We start from the raw sequence: 13775 nt of genomic DNA on the forward strand, positions 1-13775 counted from the left end.
CCCTTCTTATCACGTCATCACTTCTCAGTGTAACTTATTTCTGCAGTGAAGAGGATCAGACTCACATAGATTCAGTTTAACAGCGTCACTGATCTCTGACTTCTGTCCATCACTTCTTCTCTCTCCTCTACAGGTGACGCTGCTGCGTCTGTGAGATACACCAGTTTCGAAGCTGAATTCTCTGTCAGAGCTAAAGGGCCGAGATGATCCGTCTCTAAACCAGCTGTATGTCCAGTCGTCTGCATCTCCTGGTATTTCACATCTGACAGTGACGGTTTCATGTATGCCTGGCTCTGTCTTCACTACAGCCTTTAGTCTCTCTATAACATCACATAAAACATTCAGATGTTTAAACATTAATCATACAAGACATTTGTATCATACACAGCTCAGCAGTATCATCAAGGACCCATTAAATGTCATGAACATTTGACACGCTGCTAGGCTTTCTGTTCCACTGTGTTATTGTATATAAGATTTGAAGAAAATATAAATGTATAAATCACCTTGAGTTTGTCCGGGATGGATGTTTGAAATCAGCACTAAAACACACACACACACACACACACACACACACACACACACACACACACACACACACACACACACACACACACACACACACACACACACACACACACACACACACACACACACACACACACACACACACACACACACACACACACACACACACACACACACACACACACACACACACACACACACACACACACACACAGGGTGGGGGAGATAAATTAAAACATGCAGAAAACTTTTTTAAAATAGAAAAAACAGAAGGAGTGACAATGTTGATTTGATGCATTGAATTGATATTGAGCATGAAAGAGGAAGTGTGAAGAAATCATCTTCATTGCTAAGAATATGTGATGCTGTCATGCTACAACTGAAACCCCAAAGTGAAGAGAAGCTCAAGCCATCGGACTGCAGATCTAATTTTGCGTGCCATCAGTGCTTCATATAGGAAGTGACATCATTGCTCATTAATGTCAGTCAGCACATCACAAGAAGACTAAGATACACTTACAGTTTTTTTCGATCGCTAAACGACAGTGAGCACAACTGGAGCTATGCGTAAACTCTAACTACAGTCTGCACAGCAGCAGTTCATGTGGACCAAACACTAGTTCATTTTTCAGTGCTTGAACACAGTTTTCAAAACTCTACACACTTATCCCATGACTTTAACCACAACCTGCACAACACTGTGGATTTACAGCACTTTGTTCAAATGCTAACACACTGCTGTCAAAACTGTGAACCACACATTCAAAACAGAATAGATTTCAGCTTTGTGCCTTTCAAACACTGCTGATTGCAATTTCAGCTGAAAGGCTAAGCAGGGGTCTTGTTTTAGACTTGTTAGTGAACACACACAAATATATATATATATATATATTTATATATATATATATAGGTAGAGCTCAGAAAGACTAATTTTGGAAATGGAACAAGGAAGACGGGTTCGTGGAGGGAGAAGGGTGGCAGGGAGAGGGCGGGTTCGTGGAGGGAGAAAAAGAAGACAAAGAGCTGTTATTTCAGATGAAATAAGGGCTACACTTATAGACCATGTCGTGAACCATGGTCTCTCATTGAGAGAGGCAGGGTTGAGGGTGCAACCCAATCTGCAAAGATCCACAGTGGCATCTGTAATGCGAATTTTCCATCATACAAACAGGTGAGAGTTACATCCTTACAATAAATAAAAGCATTACAGGAAATTGTTTTGTATTGCAATTATAGAATATTTACACAGATATAGAGGAAGGAATGTTATAGGTCAAAGGGCCACTGTGTAGGTTCCAGGCCAAAGGGGGGGAAATATCACCATGTGTGCTGCAATGGCCAATGATGGTTTGCTTCTCAACACACCACTCATTGGCTCATACAACACAGAAAGGCTTATAGCTTTCCTAGAAGAGCTCTATGCTCAGCTAGTGCCAGCAGAACAAGGGGAGCCAGTAAGCAACCCCCAAGTTTTTGTCATAGTTTGCGATAACGTTGCTTTTCACCACTCTGCAGCTGTCACAGGTTTGCAGCACATCGCAGATTTATGATTTTGTACCTTCCTGCATATTCACCCTTCCTCAACCCAATAGAGGAGTTTTTCTCTGCCTGGAGGTGGAAAGTGTTTGATCACCACCCACATGACCAAATGTCTCTTTTGGAAGCCATGCGTGCCGGATGTGAGGCCATGAGTCCAGAGGACTGCCAGGGATGGATAAGGCACTCCAGAAGGTTCTTCCACAGGTGCATGGCAAGAGAGAACATTAGATGTGATGTTGACGAACACCTGTGGCCTGATGCTGGAGAGAGGCAGGATTAGCCCCTCAATTATTTGTTAGAATTACAGTATGTACTTTTAGTTTCTACCTTTTTTCTCATTACTGTAATTCCGTAAATTACCGTACTACAGACTATTGAAGCAAACTGCTAATTTTCATTTACCTTAAAGAATTGTTATGTTCTAAAAATGTAAATAAATCATGTGAAAGAATGTCAATCTTTTCATTGAAGAAAATATTACTTTCTATGAAGTCACTGAAATTGTTCAAACTGTAAAGATGAAAAGTTAGTATTTTCTGTATTGGTGTTTGATGCTAGTGTTTTTCCTCTCAGTGTGTTCTGAGTGCCAGTGTGTGTTATCTCAGTGAGGGTTGTGCTTAGTGTTTGCTGCACTGAGCCTGTTTTGAGCCATGTGTTAAGAGTTGTGTTGCTTTGAGTGAGTTTTGCAGGTGATGTGAACTGTTTAGCTCAGGGGACTGCTGGTAGTGCAGACTGTAGTTAGAGTTTTGCACATGTAGCTCCAGTTGTGCTCACTGTCGTTTAGCGATCGAAAAAAACTGTAATATCCACTATGCTAAAGATCTGAGATGCTAAAGCTCTACTGAAGACAACAAAGTAACTTTACAGAACATGACAGAGTGTGTGATTCAACACATGAACCATTACAAACCGTAAACTGAACGACTGAGAATCACAGTAATGATCAATACACTGATCTCATTCAGCTAGAGTGTTTTTCCCTTTCACACACACACTGTAAAAAATCACCAGGAATTCACAGGATAAAAGAGTATTATTTTTTTTACAATAAATTAACAGTGTGGATATCAGGAGCTACAGATTGGTTTGATACTCAAATTATTAGCAGCATAAATGAAAAACAGATTCAATACATAAAAAAGATGAAATACAGATGAACAGCGATTCACTATCATTATACAAAATGTGCAAATGAAGCATAGATGAGATATATACTCACAGAGCATTAGAGGAAGTGTCCTGAGCTCCATACTGGTCTATGACACACTGTCAAACACACAGTCAGTCTTATAGACTCAACACTTCCTGAACAAACAGAAGAAACCGTAGTTCACAGGTCTGAGTCGTAGCCAAACAACCCTTTCTGCTTATTATACTTCCCTGACTTTAGAACCGGATAAATAAAAAAAACTATATCGTCTTTTAAGAAATTGTGAAAGAGTTCCTCATAATAAAGAGCCTTGAATACATTTTAAGAAAAGTCTTATTAGGCATGTTCATATCTAGGCTACATTACACCGATGGCTTGTTAAAAAGGAATGGATGCAAATCTACATCAGACTGAATTGGGCTGTATGCAGATCACTTTAAACCAAACATTATGAATTACATGTCAGACTAGTCAAAAGATGTATTGACAAGTGTTGACAGTCTCAGAGCCTGAGAAAAGGGAAGTATGAAAACACCAGAGTTCCCTGGGTGATTTTGCAACACAGCGACCATGTGCGGTCCAAAGCCAATTTGATCAGTTTTCATCTCTGTAGAAGGAGAGTGTGAGATGTATGAGTGACTGGCCGATCAGTGTGAGTGATTTAAAGCCAAACTGCATCATTATCTACAGCTGTCAATCAAACTTCTGCAGCTATAAAGGTTTATATGTGATAATATCATGGTCTTTACAATGATGATCTGTGTACATGATTCAAAACTGGTTTCGAGACCCTTGATAATACGTATTCTGTCATTATGTTGGCACTTGATTCGAGTCTGAATTGGTTAAACCCACATCAGCAGTGGAAAACATGTCAAAGTACAACTGACAGACTTTCTTCCGCTCGCAGGCCTCTGACGCTCACTGTGGTTGCAGGCGGTTTATATATATATCTATAAGTGTAGAGAAATGACATGATGATCACAACAATGAGAATCAGGGTGGAGTTCGCATCTTATTACTCAGAAATTAAGATAATGGAAACAAACACTTCCCTGTTAATTTGCTATATATATATATATATGTCATAGTATCAACTTTTTAAACTTCCTGTTATGGCAGAAAATATATAATGAAACCTTAATTTGATAATGTAATTTCTGTTGTCTGATTTGAAAGTATTGCCGTATAATCAGGGCCATTAGCTGTTTATAAGCTTTAAATATTTGACAGTCAGATAGTTTCTTAACCCTCGTGTTGTGTTAAAAACCCTATAACACTTGTGATGTTCCCGGTTAAAAATGACCGGCCTATAGCTTATAAATCACTTGTTATAGGCTACTATATTAATAAGTCATTACATTTATATAGCGCTTTTCTCTGCACTCAAAGCGCTTTACATAGAAGGGGGGGATCTCCTCAACCACCACCAATGTGCAGCTCCACCTGGATGATGCGACGGCAGCCATATTGCGCCAGAACGCCCACCACACACCAGCTTACTGGTGGAGAGGAGACAGAGTGATGAAGCCAATTGGTATATATATATGGGGATGATTAGGAGGCCATGATGGACAGAGGCCACTGGGCAAATTTGGCCAGGATGCCGGGGTTACACCCCTACTATTTTTAAAGACATCCTAGGATTTTTTGTGACCACAGAGAGTCAGGACCTCGGTTTACGTCTCATCCGAAGAACGGTGCTCTTTGACAGTATAGTGTCCCCATTACTATAATAGGACCATAGACTGTAAAAAAATGTGGACGTAGTGTCCGTGACGTCACCCGTAGGTTTCTGAAGAGCGTTTTTGAAGCCTAAAGTGGGCGTGGCCGGCCGTCGCCATCTTGGCAGCGCGTCACCTCTCGTCACTACCGGATAACAGAAAATGGGCAAAAAGGCAGGACGTGGGTGGAGCTACTGGCCTCGCGTTAAAGTGACAGCTGATTGAAGAATTAAAGCCAATAGGTAAAGTTCATGTTTTTGCCCTTCGAAATATTATAATAGTTAAAAGACGTAACTAAAAGTGAGACTGTGTATCGTAATGTATTATTAGTCTGCTATAAAAATGTATTATCATGCAGTAACTTACAACATTGCTCTGAGCTTATGCGTTTGACAGTGATTCATGCGCACATGTCAGTCAGCAGGGCATCGCATGTCAAGTTCGTGAAGAGCTTTGTTCAGTCCATTTTAAAATCTGATTTTGGCCACCTCTCAATTTCTCAAATGGGTTAAACCAAAGATATTACCTCAGAAGTTCAAGTAAATGCACTAGAAATCCGCGCTCATTCAAGGGCCGGTGTGCATCTAACGTTACTGCATGGACGGAGAGCACTGACACTGCAGGATTTCATCTGACGGTACTTCTCAGAGCATGTGTTGAAAACGACACATGTTGTGTTGTTTTCAACACATTTGTTTTAAGAGTGTAGCATAACAAGTGATTTGTAAGCTATTTTTTGTAGGCCGGTCATTTTTGACCGGGAACACCACGAGTGTGACTATGTGCCATTTATTTTACAAAATAAAAGCATTTTAAAACAAACACCCTGGTGAAACATTAAAGCACACTGTAAAATATGGATATTTTTCTTACAAAAACTCATGGCTTGGCTTCAGAAGGCCTTCATTAACTCCCGAAGCCGTGTGGAGTTCATTTATGATGGATGGATTCACTTTTTTGAGCTTCAATCTTATGGTGTTTATTAAAGGGTTAGTTCACCCCAAAATGAAAATGATGTCATTAATGACTCGCCCTCATGTCGTCCCAACCCCGTAAGACCTCCGTTCATCTTCGGAACACAGTTTAAGATATTTTAGATTTAGTCCGAGAGCTTTCTGTCCCTCCATTGAAAATGTATGTCCGGTATACTGTCCTTGTCCAGAAAGGAAATAAAGACATCATCAAAGTAGTCCATGTGACATCAGTGGGTTAGTTAGAGTGTTTTGAAGCATCGAAAATACATTTTGGTCCAAAAAAATAAAAAATAAAAATATTAAGCATTGCATTGTCTTCCGGTTCTGTTGTGGCTCCGCGTTCAGTGCCGCTGCTGACGTAAGACGCTGCTGACGTGTGTCTGGTGTGTGTGTGTGTGTATTCGGGTTCAAATAAATATGGCTGGGCAAAAAAATGCAAGTCTTCCTCTGTGTGGAAATCTTTAGACATGTTTGCGAAGATTGTTTTGTACAGCGTGCGTCTCCCTCAGACTGTAAACGAAGCTCGGGCGCACCAGACACACACACACACACACACCAGACACACGTCAGCAGTGTCTTACATCAGCGGCGGCACTGAACGCGGATCCACAACAGAACCGGAAGACAATACAATGCTGAATAAAGTCTGAGTTTTTGTTATTTTTGGACCAAAATGTATTTTCGATGCTTCAAAACACTCTAACTAACCCACTGATGTCACATGGACTACTTTGATGATGTCTTTATTTCCTTTCTGGACAAGGACAGTATACCGTACATACATTTTCAATGGAGGGACAGAAAGCTCTCGGACTAAATCTAAAACATCTTAAACGGTGTTCTGAAGATGAACGGAGGTCTTACGGGCTTGGGACGACATGAGGGAGAGTCATTAATGACATAAATTTCATTTTTGGATGAACTAACCTTTTAATATAACTCTGATTGTATTCGTCTGAAAGAAGAATGTCATATACACCTAGGATGGCTTGAGGGTGAATAAATCATGGGCTAATTTTCATTTTAAAGTGAACTACTCCTTTAAAATAAAGAAGATTGACATATAAGATACTTTTTTTCTCATAGCTCTCCTGCATGGTCCTTCATCCAAACAAATTTGCACTTATCTTAATTTAGGTTTATAGTTTACAGTAATGATTTATGAATTCTCATGCGAAAATATATAAATCAAGCTCAAAATCTCTACAATTTACATATTTTGTAATGGATTTATTTCCTAAAGAGGCAGCAACCTCTACAACATAATCCTTGATGTTGGCATGTCTAATCATGTCAGTGTTTAATTTAATAACAATGAAGCTTTAGTGTTTGAGAAAAATAAATTGGCATTAATGAATTGTTAAAGAAATCATGACCAACATTCTGTTATGTTAGAATGACCATGCTTGCACATATACCAATACATTTATAAGTTGTATTCATCGGTTCAAAAATATCTTAAATATGCGATCAGTTGCCATTGAACTTTATTCAGGGTTCTTGCATCTTTATAACATGTGGAAATCATCAGTGACCGGAGATGCAGAGCAGTTACACATACAGATGTGTGTGTGCTTCAAGCTGCACAAAACAACCTCTGAATGAAACAATCCACAAGTCCCTCAGCGATCTTCCTTACATTAAAGCCATTGTCAAAGTGCTAGTTCCAAAACCAGGATGACACACTCAGTAGTTTACTACTGTTAATACACAAAATTACATAAAATATACACGCAGCCTTGTTCATTGCAGGTGAACGCTTTGGATTTGATCGGACGGTTCTAAAATAAATGTTGATTTTTCGCGTGTTTTAGTCTTAAAATGAAGTTCAATCTCTCTACTCGGTGTGTACATTGTTTTTAATCTATTAAACTATTTTACAAATCCAGTTTTATTCCAAATATGAAAGGAGAAAACACAAGCAAAGGCGTTAGTGGAGGAGCAGACGCTGAACAGAGCAGGTTGAGTCTACACGGTTCTCATGCGGCTGTTAAAGGCGCAGCGGCTCATTGTTGATCACAGTCAGATTGTGTGAGTCCAGATTCACTCAGAGAAATCATGGCAGAAACCGCTCCAGCATCCGCGACTAAGGCGGCCAAGAAGAAATCAGCCGCCAAAAGCAAGAAAGCGGGTCCAGGCGTCCGCGAGCTGATCGTCAAGGCTGTGTCCGCATCTAAAGAGAGGAGCGGTGTGTCCCTCGCCGCCCTGAAGAAAGCGCTCGCTGCCGGTGGATACGATGTGGAGAAGAACAACTCCCGCGTCAAGACCGCCATCAAGAGTCTGGTGACTAATGAAACCCTGGTCCAGACTAAAGGAACCGGCGCCTCGGGCTCCTTCAAGCTCAACAAGAAACAGACCGAGACCAAGACTAAACCCGCCAAGAAAGCGGCTCCTAAAGCCAAGAAGCCCGCAGCCAAGAAACCCGCAGCCGCGAAGAAGCCCAAAACTGCAGCAGCAAAGAAGCCCGTCGCTAAGAAATCCCCGAAGAAGGTGAAGAAACCCGCCGCTAAAAAGGCAACGAAGAGCCCCAAGAAGACAAAGAAACCAGCGACTCCTAAGAAAGCAGCCAAGAGCCCGAAAAAGGCAAAGGCAGCAAAACCCAAAACGGCGAAACCTAAAGCAGCCAAGCCTAAAAAGACAGCAGCCAAAAAGAAATAATCTCATTTCTCCCATTTTTTTTTTCAAATCACAAAGGCTCTTTTAAGAGCCACCCACTAATTCATAGTAAAGAGCATTCTATATCGGTAATTTGTTCAATGTGTCACTGGTCACCGCGAGAACAAAATAATGGGCCCTTTAAGTTCATGTGCAATAAATACATTTCAACATTAAATTTGATGATAATGTGAACGTTTTGATGAAACAATCAGAAATGTTTATAGCAGTAAACTATAAAACTTCACAGCTTCAAGACCAACTTGATACATTTTAATCAATTATGTTTGATTTCAACCAGACAAAGTAAAAATGGGCAAGGCAAGTTTATTTGTAAAGCAGTTAATACATAATGGTAATTCCGAGTACTTTGCATAAATAAAACAATGGACAGATTTTTTTTAATAAGAAATAAAAACTGTAGAAATTAATTAAAACTAAAATACATTAAAAGGAAGCTAAGAGGCTGTTAAATGGAGGTACTGCTGTGATTGAGGTGTCAGTAGCAGAAAGGGGGGTTGGGTGTTTGGAGGGAAGCCCACTGATTGGCTCGATAATGTGTTCAGGCTCCAGCCAATAGGAGATTAGCGAGTTTTCATTTAAAAGGGCAAACACAACCTCGGAAGTGTTACTTTCTTTGAAGAACATCAACTGTTAGCTACAATGAGCGGAAGAGGTAAAACCGGGGGAAAGGCTCGTGCCAAGGCCAAGAGTCGCTCTTCCAGGGCGGGACTGCAGTTCCCCGTCGGCCGTGTTCACAGGCTTCTCCGCAAAGGCAACTATGCCCAGCGCGTCGGTGCCGGAGCTCCGGTGTATTTGGCCGCTGTGCTCGAGTATCTGACCGCTGAGATCCTGGAGTTGGCTGGAAACGCCGCTCGGGACAACAAGAAGACCCGCATCATCCCTCGACACCTGCAGCTGGCGGTGCGCAATGACGAGGAGCTGAACAAGCTTCTGGGTGGCGTGACCATCGCTCAGGGTGGTGTGTTGCCCAACATCCAGGCCGTGCTGCTGCCCAAGAAGACCGAGAAGCCCGCCAAGGCCAAGTAAACTGACGGAAGTTTCTGTTCAAAACAAAGGCTCTTTTAAGAGCCACACAATTTCTCCAAGAAAGAGTATTTCATTTGTCCGATTATTTTCTTAAATTAAAGTTCGATTGATTAAATAGAGAAAAAACACGACCATCTGTCGACAGTTCTAACTTGTACTATATAATGTTGACTATGTTATAATTCTTACGGAAACTATTTTAAAGATTCTGATAAATCAGTTTGGTTTCCTTTTTTCTATTAATTTTTAAAATCTGATAAATACTTTCATAGATCATTTTAATAAGTAACGTTAATGTTTCATTGTTGTGCAGACTCACTACACTCTTTGTAAGGATTTAATGAATGTAGCCCACTATGAAAATGCATATAGTTTAATAACGTTAGCTAACATATTTAAATCGATATATTGATATCAAAAGAAAGAAATTAAACATAATGTGGTTAAGTAATTGTACTTATCTTAGTTTTTACTATTAGTGCCACTAGTCCAACTCTAAACTTTCAATCATATTTTAAAAATCAATCACGGGTTTTGCTGTGCAAATTAATACCTGATTTCGCCTTTTTTATTTTCATACAAACGGAAACAAACAATGCATGTTCGGGCGGGAACCACAAACTCTTGTCTCTTGTTTGAAAACAGGCACAGCCATTGGCCAACTGTCATTTACAGACGCCAGACAACAACCAATAGAATGCCTCTAAAGCAAAGCCATCCAATGAGCGCATGACAGACATAGGCTTAAAAGGCGCTGTGTTCGAGTGACCTATTCATTCATTCGTGTTGTTCGCATCAGCAACTGCACTCCTTTGAAGCAATGGCGAGAACTAAGCAGACCGCTCGTAAGTCCACCGGAGGAAAAGCCCCGAGGAAGCAGCTGGCCACTAAAGCCGCCCGTAAGAGCGCTCCCGCTACCGGTGGCGTTAAGAAGCCTCACCGTTACAGGCCCGGTACCGTGGCGCTGAGAGAGATTCGCCGTTACCAGAAATCCACTGAACTGCTGATTCGCAAACTGCCCTTCCAGCGTCTAGTGAGAGAAATCGCTCAAGATTTCAAAACGGATCTGCGCTTCCAGAGCTCGGCTGTCATGGCCCTGCAGGAGGCGAGCGAGGCTTATCTGGTGGGTCTGTTTGAGGACACCAACCTGTGCGCCATCCACGCCAAGAGAGTCACCATCATGCCCAAAGACATCCAGCTGGCCCGCCGCATCCGCGGAGAGCGCGCTTAAATCACAGCAGTCACACAAACCCAAAGGCTCTTTTAAGAGCCACCTCAATGTCTCTAAAAAGAGTTGTTTTTATTTAAAACTTGGTTTATGGAACCATGTATGTTTGATACAGGTCTGCTTAAATAAGTTACTTTTCGTAACGAATGGCAACTGCACACTGTTCATATAGTTTATTTTAATATAAACATCTAATATTTCCATTAATGGTATGCAGAACGTGATGTCAGGCTTGCTTGTTCCATGAAGTGATTTTTTTTTTAAACAGTTTGCTTTGAAGGACAACTGGACTTCATTGGAGTGTAGGAGAGGCTTCTCACTGCAGATTCATGGGTGGAGTGTGAGATCCAGCTCCTCCTCTCTGAATGTAATTTGGGTAATGTATGAAGTTAGACAGTCCAACCAAACCCACCCACAACTCTATCCCTCCATCCATTAGATCCACAGAGGTGGAGCTGTACGTCAAACTCAACCCATGACGTAGAGAGAGGTGGAGCTACAAGTCATTTGCTGAGCACCAGTTGGAGAGTAGCGTGTCGAGTGACGTTTAATAGAACCACCCATGAATTTGGTTTCAACTAGGTCCGCTAGCTGACTATAAACCCTCTCCTCCAGAGATTTTTCTTTATTCAGTTGTTTTGAGTGGAAAAGTATCTGTCGTCATGTCTGGAAGAGGTAAAGGCGGTAAAGGACTCGGGAAAGGAGGCGCTAAGCGTCACCGAAAGGTTCTTCGCGATAATATCCAGGGAATCACTAAACCCGCTATTCGTCGTCTTGCTCGACGTGGCGGCGTCAAGCGTATTTCTGGGCTGATCTATGAAGAGACGCGCGGTGTGTTGAAGGTGTTTCTGGAGAACGTCATCCGTGATGCTGTGACTTACACTGAACACGCCAAGAGAAAGACCGTCACCGCCATGGATGTTGTGTACGCGCTGAAGCGACAGGGACGCACCCTGTACGGGTTCGGCGGTTAAGAGACTCACGAAGAAGAAAAACCCAACGGCTCTTTTAAGAGCCACCCACATTTACACACAAAGAACAAACTTCAAAGTGCTTATAACATATTTTAAATGCAATGAGATTATTAGTTATTTATGGTTTTAACTATCATTTTAAAGTCGTTATGTGGAAATTAAATATGCTAATATTAGCTGTGTTTCTGTAGAATGAATTATATATATTTTTTCAATCAAATGTTAAATCAAATATAAGTTGATTAAACACACCCTGACGAAGGCATAAGCCGCAACGCGTAGGTTTTTTCTACACAATTTGAGTGTCTTGGAGTATTATTTTGTTTTTGAGCTTAATTATCCCAAGCAACCAAAGGGCACCGAGATTTCACACCCTGTGCAACACTTCATTTGCATTCTTTGCTGTGATAAACTGAAATAATATATTACTTTTAATATTTAGTACATTATTGCATTCCGAAAAATGCGGGAAAATGAAACAAAGAAACCTGAGAGAATGGGGGATGGTAGTAGGACATGAGGCGATGGGCGGGATTAACATTTATAGCCTGTGATTGGCTGTCCTTCAAGTCAATGAACATTTAATGTGGCCAATGAGATCATTCTATGGGTTGGTCCAGGAAAACTACCAATCAGAGAAGGCTGTACCTCCCTTTGGAAATTAGCATAGAGCAGTGGATAAAAACCCCGCCTGTGGAAACACAGCTTTATTGTTCTTGAGTTTCACTGACTGAAGCATCATGCCTGAACCAGCGAAGTCTGCACCCAAGAAGGGCTCGAAGAAGGCCGTCACTAAAACCGCCGGCAAGGGCGGAAAGAAGCGCAGAAAGTCCAGGAAGGAGAGCTACGCGATCTACGTGTACAAAGTCCTGAAGCAGGTTCATCCCGACACCGGGATCTCCTCCAAGGCGATGGGAATCATGAACTCTTTCGTCAACGACATCTTCGAGCGCATCGCCGGTGAAGCGTCTCGTCTCGCTCACTACAACAAGCGCTCCACCATCACATCGAGAGAGATCCAGACCGCCGTGCGTCTGCTTCTGCCCGGAGAGCTGGCCAAACACGCCGTGTCTGAGGGCACAAAGGCTGTGACCAAATACACCAGCTCAAAGTAGAGCGAGTCCGCTCAACACCACACAAAGGCTCTTTTAAGAGCCACCCACAATGTCTTTTAAAGAGCTTAAAATTGCGTGGTCTCCAGACAAAATGAAACGTACATTACTTTAAACTGCTGGGCTACAAATCAGGAAATAAATGAGTTTCACTCATTTGTCATACCCTTACGCAGGTGAATGAATGTCCTATGTAATAAATATGTGAAAGATAATTGTATAAATTACAAATTTCTGCCCAATTTTAAAATGTCTAGCAACAATATTTATGGACCATTCCTGGTAATGGTTCAGTCCCCCAGGCTTTTAAAAGTGGGGGCTATTTAAAATATTTTCGAAATTAAAGTTTTTCACAATACTTTGTATGTCCATTATTATGAATAAAACAATTGCATTTAAATAATTTTTATCTTAAAATTATTCTATTATATTCTATTTTACACTAAGCATTTTGTCATGTCCCCAAGACATTTTACTGATAAAAAAATATTTAACAAAATGTGCACTGTCAATTTTTTTGGCAACATTGTAAGTATTTATTTGTGTTACTTAAAAATGCAAGATATTTTATAAAAAAACATAATATTAAGGGAAGTCCCTCAGTCTGAACTTGAACTCAACTACATCACACCAACTTTTCTCTGCATACAATAATTTAGACCTCACCCATATGTGACATAATTTACCAGAAATTACATCAAGTATTTTTAACAGTGTTGCGAAGATAGTAAGTAGTATCATACTTTTTATTAATATTGAGGCCTACAGTCAAGGGAGGGTACTGTCAAGCTTAACAACTCAACCCCATCACATAAAATTAAGATGGAAAATGATTATTTTT

The 13775-nt window shown here is 40.9% G+C and overlaps 6 protein-coding genes across 6 annotated transcripts; 5 read left to right on the forward strand and 1 right to left on the reverse strand.

Annotated features, from left to right (window-relative positions):
• On the reverse strand, positions 1 to 3321 carry si:cabz01036022.1 (uncharacterized). Its single transcript, XM_056248356.1, has 3 exons — positions 3287 to 3321; positions 507 to 542; positions 1 to 320 (listed from the first exon to the last, which is right to left on the reverse strand). Exons 1-3 carry the CDS (start codon positions 3315 to 3317, stop codon positions 25 to 27), a joined length of 363 nt encoding a protein of 120 aa, XP_056104331.1. The 5' UTR covers positions 3318 to 3321; the 3' UTR covers positions 1 to 24.
• A 4417-nt stretch (positions 3322 to 7738) lies between these two features.
• On the forward strand, positions 7739 to 8573 carry LOC130083312 (histone H1-like). Its single transcript, XM_056248331.1, has one exon. It carries the CDS (start codon positions 7974 to 7976, stop codon positions 8571 to 8573), a length of 600 nt encoding a protein of 199 aa, XP_056104306.1. The 5' UTR covers positions 7739 to 7973.
• Positions 8574 to 9218: 645 nt separating this feature from the next.
• LOC130083324 (histone H2A-like) lies at positions 9219 to 9620 on the forward strand. The gene has a single exon (XM_056248342.1). It carries the CDS (start codon positions 9234 to 9236, stop codon positions 9618 to 9620), a length of 387 nt encoding a protein of 128 aa, XP_056104317.1. The 5' UTR covers positions 9219 to 9233.
• A 769-nt stretch (positions 9621 to 10389) lies between these two features.
• On the forward strand, positions 10390 to 10908 carry LOC130083318 (histone H3). The gene has a single exon (XM_056248336.1). It carries the CDS (start codon positions 10441 to 10443, stop codon positions 10849 to 10851), a length of 411 nt encoding a protein of 136 aa, XP_056104311.1. The 5' UTR covers positions 10390 to 10440; the 3' UTR covers positions 10852 to 10908.
• A 589-nt stretch (positions 10909 to 11497) lies between these two features.
• LOC130083345 (histone H4) lies at positions 11498 to 11895 on the forward strand. Its single transcript, XM_056248359.1, has one exon. The coding sequence runs from the start codon at positions 11511 to 11513 to the stop codon at positions 11820 to 11822; it is 312 nt and encodes a 103-aa protein (XP_056104334.1). The 5' UTR covers positions 11498 to 11510; the 3' UTR covers positions 11823 to 11895.
• Positions 11896 to 12543: 648 nt separating this feature from the next.
• LOC130083336 (histone H2B-like) lies at positions 12544 to 13001 on the forward strand. Its single transcript, XM_056248351.1, has one exon. The coding sequence runs from the start codon at positions 12563 to 12565 to the stop codon at positions 12935 to 12937; it is 375 nt and encodes a 124-aa protein (XP_056104326.1). The 5' UTR covers positions 12544 to 12562; the 3' UTR covers positions 12938 to 13001.
• The last annotated feature ends 774 nt before the right edge of the window (positions 13002 to 13775 follow it).

This window comes from Rhinichthys klamathensis, unplaced genomic scaffold, assembly GCF_029890125.1.
Source record: "Rhinichthys klamathensis goyatoka isolate OS25496 unplaced genomic scaffold, OSU_Roscu_1.1 h1tg000054l_1, whole genome shotgun sequence".
Classification (NCBI taxonomy): domain Eukaryota; kingdom Metazoa; phylum Chordata; class Actinopteri; order Cypriniformes; family Leuciscidae; genus Rhinichthys; species Rhinichthys klamathensis.